This window comes from Salvelinus fontinalis, chromosome 19, assembly GCF_029448725.1.
Source record: "Salvelinus fontinalis isolate EN_2023a chromosome 19, ASM2944872v1, whole genome shotgun sequence".
In the NCBI taxonomy this organism is placed as follows: Eukaryota; Metazoa; Chordata; class Actinopteri; order Salmoniformes; family Salmonidae; genus Salvelinus; species Salvelinus fontinalis.
Genome location: NC_074683.1, coordinates 53,614,861 through 53,629,919, shown reverse-complemented (window position 1 = coordinate 53,629,919; position 15,059 = coordinate 53,614,861). Strand labels below are relative to the sequence as shown.

The 15,059-nt window shown below is 47.9% G+C and overlaps 1 protein-coding gene across 1 annotated transcript; it reads left to right on the top strand.

The window, feature by feature from the left end:
• The first annotated feature begins 3,825 nt into the window (after nt 1-3,825).
• LOC129816225 (retinitis pigmentosa 1-like 1 protein) lies at nt 3,826-14,676 on the top strand. Its single transcript, XM_055870459.1, has 5 exons — nt 3,826-3,843; nt 4,253-4,271; nt 5,409-6,590; nt 6,828-7,165; nt 14,353-14,676. Exons 1-5 carry the CDS (start codon nt 3,826-3,828, stop codon nt 14,674-14,676), a joined length of 1,881 nt encoding a protein of 626 aa, XP_055726434.1.
• Nucleotides 14,677-15,059: the final 383 nt, after the last annotated feature.

The following is a 15,059-nucleotide window of genomic DNA, read 5'->3' as shown; positions in this document are numbered from 1 at the left end:
GTCTGGTTGTGAGTAGTCTGGTTGTGAGTAGTCTGGTTCTAAGGAGTCTGGTTCTAAGGAGTCTGGTTCTAAGGAGTCTGGTTCTAAGGAGTCTGGTTGTGAGTAGTCTGGTTGTGAGTAGTCTGGTTGTGAGTAGTCTGGTTGTGAGTAGTCTGGTTGTGAGTAGTCTGGTTCTAGGTAGTCTGGTTCTTAGTCTGGTTCTAAGTCTTAACAAAGGCACTCCACATATACAATGAATTTAACACTGGATTTTTGGTGTGTTTTGTTTTTACATGAAGCCTACAGTAAAATGATCAAATTAAAAATACTATTGTGTTATAAAAATAAAAATATTTATTTTTCTAATGTTAACTAATATCTTCATCAACACAAAACAACAACATGCTGTAGTCTGATCAGGGAAATCTATTGTGTATGTGTGCTACTCAGAGGGTGAATGGGCAAGACAAAATATGTAAGTGTCTTTGAACTGGGTATGGTAGTAGGTGCCAGGCACGTAGATGTGTGTGAAGAACTGCAATGCTGCTGGGGTTTTTGACGCTCAACTGTTTCCTGTGTGTATCAAGAATGGTTGTATTCATTAGTCCTTTCTAATTAATCCTCATTCCCCTCCCTCCCTCGCTCTCTCTCTCCCTCGCTCCCCCCTCCCCCCCCCCTCCTGGAGGAGCGCCTCTCCTGGAGGAGAGGCTGCTCTTTGATATCTGTTGTTTGGTCTGCTCTGGATTAATTGAAACTTGTAGAGAGTTGATGAAGCTGCACTTCAGAAGTGTGTGTGTGTGTTGTGTAGTGTGTGTCCTGCTGTGCTTTACCTGAACTATTTCATATTTGTTCCACAGCTTGTCTCTGTCTCCAACCTGTCCGGACCTTCCAGCACACTCTCTCTCCCTCTCGCCCTCTCGCCCTCTCCCTCTCCCTCTCCCTCTCTTTCTCTCTTTCTCTCTTTCTCTCTTTCTCTCGCTCTCTTTCTTTCTCTCGCTCTCTTTCTCTTTCTCTCGCTCTCTTTCTCTTTCTCTCGCTCTCTTTCTCTTTCTCTCGCTCTCTTTCTCTCTCCCTCCAACCTGTCCGGACCTTCCAGCACGCCCTCTCTCCCTCTCTCCCTCTCTCCCTCTCTCCCTCTCTCCCTCTCTCCCTCTCTCCCTCTCTCCCTCTCTCCCTCTGTCTCCTGTCTCCTCAGTCTGTGTTAATGTGTTATGTCTGACTGTCTTATCTATAACTTCTCCTCTCTCTGAGCACTAGCTAGCATCGACAGCAGGCTGCTCCCCTCCCATTAACACCACGCACGCACGCACGCACGCATGCGCGCGCACACACACACACACACACACACACACACACACACACACACACACACACACACACACACACACACACACACGACGCACACATCAACACATTCCTGCACTAAGTAATCCTTCTTAACACATCTCCTCTCCGCCTCCCCAGTCCCCTAACGAAGAAGTTTCCTAGTCCACTCTAAATCAGAAGTCCGACAGACAAGACAGACAGACAATACGAGCAGACAGACAGAACGGACAGACATAATTAACAGACAGACAGAATTAACAGACAGACAGAACGAACAGACAGACAGAACAGACAGACAGACAGAACAGACAGACAGAATTAACAGACAGATAGACAGAATTAACAGACAGACAGACAGAATTAACAGACAGACAGAACAGAAAGACATAATTAACAGACAGACAGAACAGACAGACAGAATTAACAGACAGACAGAATTAACAGACAGACAGACAGAATTAACAGACAGACAGAATTAACAGACAGACAGACAGAATTAACAGACAGACAGACAGAACGAACAGACAGACAGACAGAACGAACAGACAGACAGACAGAACAGACAGACAGAACAGACAGACAGAATTAACAGACAGAATTAACAGACAGACAGACAGAATTAACAGACAGACAGACAGAATTAACAGACAGAATTAACAGACAGACAGACAGAATTAACAGACAGAATTAACAGACAGACAGACAGAATTAACAGACAGACAGACAGAATTAACAGATAGACAGAACGAACAGACAGACAGAACAGACAGACAGACAGAACAGACAGACTATTTGTTGCTGAGTGTTGTTACATGAAGTTAATGAGTTTATCATCCTGACCACACTGTGTTCTTCCACTGACCTTCCTCCTTATCTCCTCTCCTTCTCCCCTCATCTCCTCTCTTTCCTCTCTCTCTGTCTCTCTCTCTCCCCTCTCCTCTATCACTCCTCTCTCTCTCCCTCTCAAGTTTTTCTCCTCTCTCTTTCTCTCTTCTTTTCTCTAATCAGCCAGCAGCCCTAACTGCCTGAGCGATGCTCTGTGTCTCTTCATTGTCTGGAGACAGGAGAGGCCGGGAGAGAGCACGACGTCTGACGTCTGTGTGTGTGTGTGTGTGTGTGTGTGTGTGTGTGTGTGTGTGTGTGTGTGTGTGTGTGTGTGTGTGTATGTCTGTCAACAGGCAGCAGAGTGTAAAATCAAATACATTGTACCTAATTGATTCCGTTACACTGATTGGCTGGTTGGTTGACACTTTGCTTGTTTGATTGGATTATTCAGGATCAGGATCACGGGACAGACATGTGATTCTATGTAAACACTGTTCCATGTGATCATGTCCTGTTGCAGGGCGGGAAATTGTCAAGTTACGCGTGTTCTCTGATACTGTGTGTCTGGCTGTGGTTGTGTGGTTGTGTGGTTGTGTGTGTGTGTGTGTGTGTGTGTGTGTGTGTGTGTGTGTGTGTGTGTGTGTGTGTGGTCATGCCTAACTATCACCGCTTAGATAGAACATATATCAAGATGTAAATTCCACTCCATATTTGGTCTTTCCTCTCAGCCATATTTGGTCTTTCCTCTCAGCCATATTTGGTCTTTCCTCTCAGCCATATTTGGTATTTCCTCTCAGCCATTTCAGATCAATCAATAAATCAATCAATCAAGTTTATTTTATATAGCCCTTCGTACATCAGCTAATATCTCGAAGTGCTGTACAGAAACCCAGCCTAAAACCGCAAACAGCAAGCAATGCAGGTGTAGAAGCACGGTGGCTGGGAAAAACTCCCTAGAAGGGCCAAAACCTAGGAAGAAACCTAGAGAGGAACCAGGCTATGAGGGGTGGCCAGTCCTCTTCTGGCTGTGCCGGGTGGAGATTATAACAGAACTATGCCAAGATGTTCAAAATGTTCATAAGTAACAAGCATGGTCAAATAATAATCATGAATAATTTTCAGTTGGCTTTTCATAGCTGATCATTAAGAGTTGAAAACAGCAGGTCTGGGACAGGAGGCGGATCCATAACCGCAGGCAGAACAGTTGAAACTGGAATAGCAGCAAGGCCAGGTGGACTGGGGACAGCAAGGAGTCATCATGCCCGGTAGTCCTGACGTATGGTCCTAGGGCTCAGGTCCTCCGAGAGAGAGAAAGAAAGAGAGAACGAGAAAATTAGAGAGAGCCAAGATTTTCAAAATGTTCATAAATGACAAGCAGGGTCAGATAATAATCAGGAATAAATGTCAGTTGGCTTTTCATAGCCGATCATTAAGAGTTGAAAACAGCAGGTCTGGGACAGGTAGGGGTTTCGTAACCGCAGGCAGAACAGATCAGTAATGCTTTGACTAGAACATAGTTTCAATTGGATGAATGAACCTGATCAGAGAAGCTCCAGCCAATGACTGAGAAACAGTATCTTTGAGTGAGGCAGGTAGGTGAGAGCCTGGGTAGGCCTAATCTCTGTCTCTCACTGCCCAACTTCAATAGGCCTGATTACTGTGTGAACAAGAGCACAGAGAGAGAGAGAGTTTACAATGGAAACGTGGCTAGCGGTAATCACACCCCATGCCAAGAATATTACACGCCACATAGGGAAAGATTGAAAAACCTAGGTGGGAAAATCAATATTGGCCACTACAGATGTAGGATCTTCATTTGATCGTCCTCTTGTTCCAGCACAGCAGGAAATGCAAACGTGTAGTGTATTGGAGGTTTAAAAAGGCTTCTAAACAATGTAAATTCCATTTTAACACTTTAACAAAAAAGGTATAAACCCCTCCATGAATTATAATCCACTAATTCACATTTCCTGTTGCTGCGGGGTTATTTTCCTGCTGTGTGAAACGTGTCAAATTAAGATCCTGTACATGTAGCTGTTACATAGACATGATTATCATGAAAACAGTTTCAGGGCAGAGAAACAGGAACATGTGATCCCTGGAGCTGTGTTGTTGTGTTCAGCAGACCTGGAACAGAGACAGTAACTGACCGGCAGACCTGGAACAGAGACAGTAACTGACCGGCAGACCTGGAACAGAGACAGTAACTGACCGGCAGACCTGGAACAGAGACAGTAACTGACCGGCAGACCTGGAACAGAGACAGTAACTGACCGGCAGACCTGGAACAGAGACAGTAACTGGCCGGCAGACCTGGAACAGAGACAGTAACTGACCGGCACACCTGGAACAGAGACAGTAACTGACCGGCACACCTGGAACAGAGACAGTAACTGACCGGCAGACCTGGAACAGAGACAGTAACTGACCGGCACACCTGGAACAGAGACAGTAACTGACCGGCACACCTGGAACAGAGACAGTAACTGACTGTCAGACCTGGAACAGAGACAGTAACTGACCGGAACACCTGGAACAGAGACAGTAACTGACCGGCAGACCTGGAACAGAGACAGTAACTGACTAGCAGACCTGGAACAGAGACAGTAACTGGCCGTCAGACCTGGAACAGAGACAGTAACTGACCGACAGACCTGGAACAGAGACAGTAACTGACCGGCAGACCTGGAACAGAGACAGTAACTGACCGGCAGAACTGGAACAGAGACAGTAACTGACCGTCAGACCTGGAACAGAGACAGTAACTGACCGTCAGACCTGGAACAGAGACAGTAACTGACCGGCACACCTGGAACAGAGACAGTAACTGACCGTCAGAACTGGAACAGAGACAGTAACTGACCGTCAGACCTGGAACAGAGACAGTAACTGACCGTCAGACCTGGAACAGAGACAGTAACTTACCGTCAGACCTGGAACAGAGACAGTAACTGACTGTCAGACCTGGAACAGAGACAGTAACTGACCGGCAGACCTGGAACAGAGACAGTAACTGACCGGCAGACCTGGAACAGAGACAGTAACTGACCGGCAGAACTGGAACAGAGACAGTAACTGACCGTCAGACCTGGAACAGAGACAGTAACTGACCGGCAGACCTGGAACAGAGACAGTAACTGGCCGTCAGACCTGGAACAGAGACAGTAACTGGCCGTCAGACCTGGAACAGAGACAGTAACTGGCCGTCAGACCTGGAACAGAGACAGTAACTGACCGGCACACCTGGAACAGAGACAGTAACTGACTGGCATTTGCAGAGCTGGTCAACGAGGAAGCACGTGTAGAGCTGGTCAACGAGGAAGCACGTGCAGAGCTGGTCAACGAGGAAGCACGTGTAGAGCTGGTCAACGAGGAAGCACGTGTAGAGCTGGTCAACGAGGAAGCACGTGTAGAGCTGGTCAACGAGGAAGCAGGTGTAGAGCTGGTCAACGAGGAAGCACGTGTAGAGCTGGTCAACGAGGAAGCACGTGTAGAGCTGGTCAACGAGGAAGCACGTGTAGAGCTGGTCAACGAGGAAGCACGTGTAGAGCCGGTCAACGAGGAAGCACGTGTAGAGCCGGTCAACGAGGAAGCACGTGTAGAGCCGGTCAACGAGGAAGCACGTGTAGAGCCGGTCAACGAGGAAGCACGTGTAGAGCCGGTCAACGAGGAAGCACGTGTAGAGCCGGTCAACGAGGAAGCACGTGTAGAGCCGGTCAACGAGGAAGCACGTGTAGAGCCGGTCAACGAGGAAGCACGTGTAGAGCCGGTCAACGAGGAAGCACGTGTAGAGCCGGTCAACGAGGAAGCACGTGTAGAGCCGGTCAACGAGGAAGCACGTGTAGAGCCGGTCAACGAGGAAGCACGTGTAGAGCCGGTCAACGAGGAAGCACGTGTAGAGCCGGTCAACGAGGAAGCACGTGTAGAGCCGGTCAACGAGGAAGCACGTGTAGAGCCGGTCAACGAGGAAGCACGTGTAGAGCCGGTCAACGAGGAAGCACGTGTAGAGCCGGTCAACGAGGAAGCACGTGTAGAGCCGGTCAACGAGGAAGCACGTGTAGAGCCGGTCAACGAGGAAGCACGTGTAGAGCCGGTCAACGAGGAAGCACGTGTAGAGCCGGTCAACGAGGAAGCACGTGTAGAGCCGGTCAACGAGGAAGCACGTGTAGAGCCGGTCAACGAGGAAGCACGTGTAGAGCTGGTCAACGAGGAAGCACGTGCAGAGCTGGTCAACGAGGAAGCACGTGTAGAGCTGGTCAACGAGGAAGCACGTGCAGAGCTGGTCAACGAGGAAGCACGTGCAGAGCTGGTCAACGAGGAAGCACGTGCAGAGCTGGTCAACGAGGAAGCACGTGTAGAGCTGGTCAACGAGGAAGCACGTGTAGAGCTGGTCAACGAGGAAGCACGTGTAGAGCTGGTCAACGAGGAAGCACGTGTAGAGCTGGTCAACGAGGAAGCAGGTGTAGAGCTGGTCAACGGGCTTCCTCTCTCCCTTTAACTTTTCTCCTGGCTGATAGTCTCATTGTCCAGTATATCGATATTGTTAATCTGTGCCAGTCGCCACGGTAATATTTCCTTGGAACAGAATGTATTATTATTTGAGTTATTGTAGTAGTGGCAGTCAGAGAAAGGACACAGAGAGGAAAGCCTGATTGTGAGTTAAAGCTTCTCTCTGTGTGTGTTTGGATGGCTGGGAGACTGTCTAACCCACAGACAGAGGAACAGAGGGGCGGACGGAGAGGCGGACGGAGGGGCGGACGGAGAGGCGGACGGAGAGGCGGACGGAGAGGCGGACGGAGAGGCGGACGGAGAGGCGGACGGAGGGGCGGACGGAGAGGCGGACGGAGAGGCGGACGGAGAGGCGGACGGAGAGGCGGACGGAGAGGCGGACGGAGGGGCGGACGGAGAGGCGGACGGAGGGGCGGACGGAGGGGCGGACGGAGAGGCGGACGGAGAGGCGGACGGAGAGGCGGACGGAGAGGCGGACGGAGAGGCGGACGGAGAGGCGGACGGAGGGGCGGAGACAGACAGAGGGGCGGAGACAGACAGAGGGGTGGAGACAGACAGAGGGGTGGAGACAGACAGAGGGGTGGAGACAGACAGAGGGGTGGAGAGCTAGACGGAGGGGCAGACAGAGGGGGGGGGGGGACAGACGGAGGGGCAGACAGAGGGGGGGGGGACAGACGGAGGGGCAGACAGAGGGGGGGCGTACGGACAGAGGGGCGTACGGACAGAGGGGCGTACGGACAGGCTGAGGGGCGTACGGACAGGCTGAGGGGCGTACGGACAGGCTGAGGGGCGTACGGACAGGCTGAGGGGCGTACGGACAGGCTGAGGGGCGTACGGACAGGCTGAGGGGCGGAGAGACAGGCTGAGGGGCGGAGAGACAGGCTGAGGGGCGGAGAGACAGGCTGAGGGGCGGAGAGACAGGCTGAGGGGCGGAGAGACAGGCTGAGGGGCGGAGAGACAGGCTGAGGGGCGGAGAGACAGACAGAGAGAGGTGCAGACAGAGGGACAATGTCTTATCTGTGTATGGACTTCATCTCTCTGTCTACTGATTTAGCTGTTGATGCGTTATATTTTCTTTCCTTTTGACCAGTGTTTCTTTGTGCTCCTGTCCTGCTATCATGTCATCTTCTGTCTCTGGGTTTTTGGGGCAGCTTTTGTTGAGATGTTTTGTGGTCGATAAGCTGTGGAAATGATTTTTCTCTCTGTGCTCCATTATATTTCTCTTAGTGGTCTAATGTGACTCTGTCCTACTTTCCCTCCCTCCCTCCCTCCCTCCCTCCCTCCCTCCCCTCCCTCCCTCCCTCCCTCCCTCCCTCAGTCCCTCCCTCAGTCCCTCAGTCCCTCAGTCCCTCAGTCCCTCAGTCCCTCAGTCCCTCATTCCCTCATTCCCTCCCTCCCTCTCTTCATCCCTCTCTTCATCACTTCATCCCTCCCTCCCCCTCTCTCTTCATCCCTCCCTCCCTCCCCCTCTCTCTTCATCCCGCCCTCTTTCTCTCTCACCACAGGGCTCTGGGCCTGCACATTCGTGGTGTGGGGGAGTAGAGTCGTTCTCAGAGAGAGAGAGGGGATCTTCCAGGACGACGAGTGTGTTGTTAAAATCAATGATACAGCGTTAATGGACAAATCTTTTACCCAGTAAGGAGCTCCGCTCTTTGAAACCAGGCAGGGGCCTTTGTGTGTCCGTCCGTCTGCCTGTCTGTCAGTCACTGACAGTCAGACTGTGTCCCAAATACAGCCATATTCCGTACAGGACCTTGGAACAATTAGTTCACTACATAGGGAAGAGGGTGCCATTTTGGATTCAGACAGACATTTGTTGTGTAGGGTGTTTTTATATCTCCAGCCCTGATTTCTCTCTCTGTCTCTCTCTCTCTCTGTCTCTCTCTCTCTCTCTCTCTCTCTCTCTCTCTCTGTCTCTCTCTCTCTGTCTCTCTCTCTCTCTGTCTCTCTCTCTCTGTCTCTCTCTCTCTGTCTCTGTCTCTGTCTCTCTCTCTCTCTCTCTGTCTCTGTCTCTGTCTCTCTGTCTCTCTATCTCTCTCTCTCTGTCTCTGTCTCTGTCTCTCTGTCTCTGTGTCTCTGTCTCTGTCTCTCTCTGTCTCTCTCTGTCTCTCTCTGTCTCTCTCTGTCTCTCTCTGTCTCTCTCTGTCTCTCTCTGTCTCTCTCTGTCTCTCTCTGTCTCTCTCTGTCTCTCTCTGTCTCTCTCTGTCTCTCTCTGTCTCTGTCTCTCTCTCTGTCTCTGTCTCTCTCTCTGTCTCTCTCTCTGTCTCTCTCTCTGTCTCTCTCTCTGTCTCTCTCTCTGTCTCTCTCGCTCAACAGTATCTGGCTTGTATAACATAAAAAAGTGTCTGTTTTTCTCTTTGTGTGTTATCCCATTGTTGTGGGGAATGGCTCCGTTTACGGCTGTCTCAATATTGGACAGGCAGAGGGAGAGCTGAGAGCTGCTGTAGCCATGTAAACAGATGTTAGGAGAGGAGCTAAATCAACTGTGTGTGTGTGTGTGTGTGTGTGTTAGGGTTGGGTGATGTCACCCTTTTTAATTTAGTTCACCTTTATTTAACCAGGTAGGCCAGTTGAGAACAAGTTCTCATTTACAACTGAGACCTGGCCAAGATAAAACAAAGCAGTGCGACACAAACAACAACACAGTCAAACGTACGGTCAATAACACAATAGAAAAATCTATATACAGTGTGTGCAAATGAAGTAAGGAGGTAAGGCAGTAAATAGGCCATAGTGGCAAAATAATTACAATTTAGCATAGATAGATGTGCAGATGTTACAAGTAGATATTCCTGGCTAGCAAAAGAGCAGAAAAAAAACATATATATATATATATATGGGGATGAGGTAGTTGGATGGGCTACTTACAGATGGGCTATGTACAGGTGCAATGATCGGTATGCTGCTCTGACAGCTGGTGCTTAAAGCTAGTGAGGGAGATATGAGTCTGAGTTTTTGGAATTCGTTCCAGTCATTGGCAGCAGAGAACTGGAAGGAAATTTGGCCGAAGGAGGAATTGGCTATGGCGGTGACCAGATATACCTTTTGGAGTGCGTGCTACGGGGTGGGTGCTGCTATGGTGACCAGTGAGCTGAAATAAAGTGGGGCTTTACCTAGCAGAGACTTGTAGATAACCTGGAGCCAGTGGGTCTGGCGACGAATATGAAGCGAGGGCCAGCCAACGAGAGCATACAGGTCGCAGTGGTGGGTAGTATATGGGGCTTTGGTGACAAAACGGATGGCACTGTGATAGCCTGCATCCAATTTGCTGAGTAGAGTGTTGGAGGCTATTTTGTAAATGACATCGCCGAAGTCAAGGATCGGTAGGATAGTCAGTTTTACGAGGGTATGTTTGGCAGCATGAGTGAAGGAGGCTTTGTTGTGAAATAGGAAGTAAATTCTAGATTCCTCCTGACAGAGCTGGTGTAACGGAGTCAGGTTTGCAGGCCTCCTTGCTCGCACAAGCTTTTCCACTTCTGCCCACAAATGTTCTATAGGATTGAGGTCAGGGCTTTGTGATGGCCACTCCTATACCTTGACTTTGTTGTCCTTAAGCCATTTTGCCACAACTTTGGAATTATGCTTGGGGTCATTGTCCATTTGGAAGACCCATTTGCGACCAAGCTTTAACTTCCTGACTGATGTCTTGAGATGTTGCTTCAATATATCCACATCATTTCCACCCTCATGATGCCATCTATTTTGTGCACCAGTCCCTCCTGCAGCAATGCACCCCCACAACATGATGCTGCCACCCCCGTGCTTCACGGTTGGGATGGTGTTCTTCGGCTTGCAAGCATCCCCCTTTTTCCTCCAAACATAACGATGGTCATAGTTCTAGTTTGGTTCCATCAGACTAGAGGACATTTCTCCAAAAAGTACGATCTTTGTCCCCATGTGTATTTGCAAACCGTAGTCTGGCTCTTTTATGGCGGTTTGGAGCAGTTGCTTCTTCTTTGCCGATCGGCCTTTCAGGTTATGTCGATATAGGACTCGTTTTACTGTGGATATAGATACTTTTGTACCTGTTTCCTCGAGCATCTTCACAAGGTCCTTTGCTGTTGTTCTGGGATTGATTTGCACTTTTCGCTTCAAAGTACGTTCATCTCTAGGAGACAGAACGCGTCTCTTTCCTGAGCGGTATGACGGCTATGTTGTCCCATGGTGTTTATACTTGCATACTATTGTCTGTACAGATGAACGTGGTACCTTCAGGTGTTTGGAAATTTCTCCCAAGGAAGAACCAGACTTGTGGAGGTCTACAATTTTCTTTCTGAGGTCCTGGCTGATTTCTTTTGATTTTCCCATGATGTCAAGCAAAGAGGCACTGAATTTGAAGGTAGGCCTTGAAATACATCCACAGGTACACCTCCAATTGACTCAAATGATGTCAATTAGCCTATCAGAAGCTTCTAAAGCCATGCCATCATTTTCTGAAATTGTCCAAGCTCTTTAAAGGCACAGTCAACTTAGGCACAGTAAACGTCTGACCCACTGGAATTGTGATACAGTGAATTATAAGTGAAATGATGTCTGTAAACAATTGTTGGAAAAATTACTTGTGTCATGCACATAGTAGATGTCCTAACCTACTTGCCAAAACTATAGTTTGTTAACAAGAAATTTGTGGAGTGGTTGAAAAAAAAAACGAGTTTTAATGACTCCAACGTAAGTGTATGTAATCTTCCGACTTCAACTGTAGGTATTTGTAGTTGTACACATATTCTAAGTAAGAACCATCCAGAGTAGTGATGCTAGGCGGGCAGGCGGGTGCAGGCAGCGATCAGTTGAAGAGCGTGCATTTAGTTTTACTAGCGTTTAAGAGCAGTTGGAGGCCACGGAAGGAGTGTTGTATGGAATTGAAGCTCATTTGGAGGTTTGTTAGCACAGTGTCCAAAGAAGGGCCAGATGTATACAGAATGGTGTCGTCTGCGTAGAGGATCAAAGAATCACCTGCAGGAAGGCACTTTTGAAGAACAACCAGGCATTTTCTACTGACGGGATGAGGTCAATATCCTTCCAGGAAACCCGGGCCAGATCGATTAGAAAGGCCTGCTCACAGAAGTGTTTTAGGGGGCGTTTGACTGTGATGAGGGGTGGTCGTTTGACAGCGGACCCATAACTGACGCAGGCAGTGATCGCTGAGATCCTGGTTGAAGACAGCAGAGGTGTATTTAGAGGGCAAGTTGGTCAGGATGATATCTATGAGGGTGCCCATGTTTACGGATCTGGCTGGGATCATCCCTATCGCGGAGCTATCCGGGAAGAGGGTTAGTGCTGTCTGGTATTATCCCTATTGCTGCTGTCTGGGATCATCCCAAACCCTAACAGCAAGTTAGGGACTGCCGTTGAAAATTAGCCGGCTGGTTAAAATCGGCACTTTTACTGAAACATTGATTAAAACCTCTTGGAAATAGGGGGCGCCATTTTCACTTCTGGAAAAAATCGTGCCCAATTTAAACGGCCTCGTACTCTGTCGTAGATCATATGATATGCATATTATTATTACTATTGGATAGAAAACACTCTGAAGTTTCTAAAACTGTTTGAATTTTATCTGTGAGTAAAACAGAACTCATTTGGCAGGCAAACTTCCAAACAGGAAGTGAAATTTCTGAAATGGGTCTCTGTGAAAGGCATTGCCTATTCAATTGCCTTGTATTTATGGATCTGTATGCACTTCATACGCCTTCCACTAGATGTCAACAGGCAGTAGAACGTGGAATGAAGTGTCTAGCCTTCTCTGGGACCGGATGGGAGTCGTTGGAGTGAGAGGTCAGCCATATTGGTAGTACTTGGCTACGCACTTCGGTTTGTCATATCGTTGTCTGCAATGCGTTAGGTAGACACGAAGAAATGCTCCGTCTGGGACGTTATTGGATATATTTGTGAAAAACATCCTAAAGATGGATTATCAACTGAGTTTGACCAGTTTATTCGACTTTTATTATGACTTTTTGAATTTTTCGTTCATGGGTAAAATCTTCATGGACACGTGAGCTCCACCATGCTAGCCAAAGTTGCTAATTCGACAGAAGAAATGGACATTCTAAAACAAAACAACGATTTATTGTGGAACTAGGATTCCTGGCACTGCGTTCTGATGAAAGATCATCAAAGGTAACGGAATATTTATGATGTTATTTCGTATTTTTGTGGACTCTTTGGACTCCAACATGGAGGAGAATGGCTGAGCGCTGTCTCAGATTATTGCATGCTGTGCTTTGTACTAAAGTTATTTTTTAAAATCTAACACAGCGGTTGCATTAAGAACCAGTGTATCTTTAATTATATGTGCAACGTGTATTTTTCAGCAAAGTTTATGATGAGTTTTTCTGTTAGATTACGTGGCTGTCTAAAATTTCTCCGGACATTTTGGTGCCATTTGTGACCATGGCTGCAATGTAAAACCCCGATTTGTAGCTATAAATATGCACATTTTCGAACAAAACATAAATGTATTGTATAACATGATGTCATAAGACTGTCATCTGATGAAGTTGTTCAAAGGTTAGTGATTCATTTTATCTCTATTTGTGGGTTTTGTGAAAGCTATCTTTGCGGTGAAAAAATGGCGTTGTGTGTTGGGCTATTGTGGTGAGCTAACATAAATATATGTTGTGTTTTTTTTTATACGAAGTGTTCCCATGAGACAAACTCCACCTACCCAGTGGACCGGCAAATCTGTGACTAAAATCGAGTGCACCTACTGCGCTGCCCAATCGGATAGCTCAAATCACCGTGGCTACAGAGCGTCCATGACCCTGACCTCAGCCAGGTTTAACAGGCTACTAACCTACTTCAGATTGAATAACTTTTAAAAACGGTTTCTTTTGAGGTTAATGTAAAAAAATATATATATATATATAAAAAATCTGAGCAGTAGATCTCAGCTTACTTTTTTGACTGCAAAAGTGATCTTTAATCAGAAAAGATTGGTGATCACTGCACTAATTCCGTGCAGTCTACCGCTTACGGTCGACAATCAGTTTCGTTCAGTCCTTTGCCGAGGTTCTTATCATAGACTTTTGTCAGAGTAGCCAGAACACAGTCTCCTTGAAAAGGCCTTACCGGTCTTCCTTCCTTCCTTGTCAATAACACAAAGAAATCAAATCTTCTATAGTTCACAGTAAAAATATCACAATATGACTAGGATGGATTCCTGATTTTTATAATTAAATTATAATCCCTGGTAAATGCGTTAGAGAGATTGTTGTGCCGGGTGCAATCATCCCAGGTCGTTATTCATACAGTCTAATCATCAGGACAAATAAGGTTAATATAATAATATAATCTTCTATGAGATTATAATGAGATTATACCTGTTGTTTACCTTCCAGAGGACCGTATTAGTCGATATGTTATTACACTGTCTCGTTCCTATTGAGTCTATGAATAGTTTTTGTCATATAAAGTCCAACCTAGCTTCACGTCTATACACGCTAATAGCATCTGTATGCAAATCTCAAGAGTTCTGCACAAAGTCTGAGTTATGCACGGGGGAATCTGGAGTTATCATAGGTCTGTATTGTCCTGGTACATGGCTGTTGAATCCTACGGAGTCGAACCAGACAACTGTAAAGTTCTGGAGTGATTGTTGCTTTCAGGATGTAGGATGCACCCTATTCTCTATACAGTGCCCTGGTTAAAAGAAGTGCACTATGTAGGGAATATAGGACGCAGGCTAAGTGATGTCTTCTCTCCATCCCCCAGGGCACAGGAAATGTTCCATCAGGCTATGCGGTGCCCCCCATGGTGAGTCTGGAAGTAGTTCCTCTATTCAACAGGGAGAAGTACGAGAAGAGGCTGATTGGCCAGTTCTTCAACCAATCAGACAGTCCCAAAGACATGCCAAAATCTGACCCCAAGGAGCCTCCTCCAATAAAAGTCAAGCCCTCCAACCCTCCTGCTGCCCGATTGGCTGAGGACAGCAGCAGCCTGGAGTGCCGACCAATGAGATCTCTGGATCTGGGCTTCACCAGCAAGAAAGGAGGGAAGACACTGAAGAAGCGAAAACTAAGCCTTAAAGAAACGTAAGGCTGAGGAGGAGGGGTGAGGTGGAGGCTGTGTGAGGAGGAGGCTGTGTGAGGAGGAGGCTGTGTGAGGAGGAGGCTGTGTGAGGTGGAGGCTGTGTGAGGAGGAGGCTGTGTGAGGAGGAGGCTGTGTGAGGAGGAGGCTGTGTGAGGAGGAGGAGGCTGTGTGAGGAGGAGGAGGAGGCTGTGTGAGGAGGAGGAGGAGGCTGTGTGAGGAGGAGGAGGAGGCTGTGTGAGGAGGAGGAGGCTGTGTGAGGAGGAGGAGGCTGTGTGAGGAGGAGGAGGCTGTGTGAGGAGGAGGAGGATGTGTGAGGAGGAGGATGTGTGAGGAGGAGGCTGTGAGGAGGAGGAGGAGGATGTGTGAGGAGGAGGAGGATGTGTGAGGAG

What these genes read in the sequence shown, in the direction of transcription:
- LOC129816225 (XM_055870459.1), top strand. An exon ending in GCTGGTCAACGAGGAAGCAG is followed by an intron (nt 6,591 to 6,827) that starts GTGTAGAGCTGG and finishes GATGGCTGGGAG; the next exon opens with ACTGTCTAACCCACAGACAG. An exon ending in GGGCGGAGACAGACAGAGGG is followed by an intron (nt 7,166 to 14,352) that starts GCGGAGACAGAC and finishes TCCATCCCCCAG; the next exon opens with GGCACAGGAAATGTTCCATC.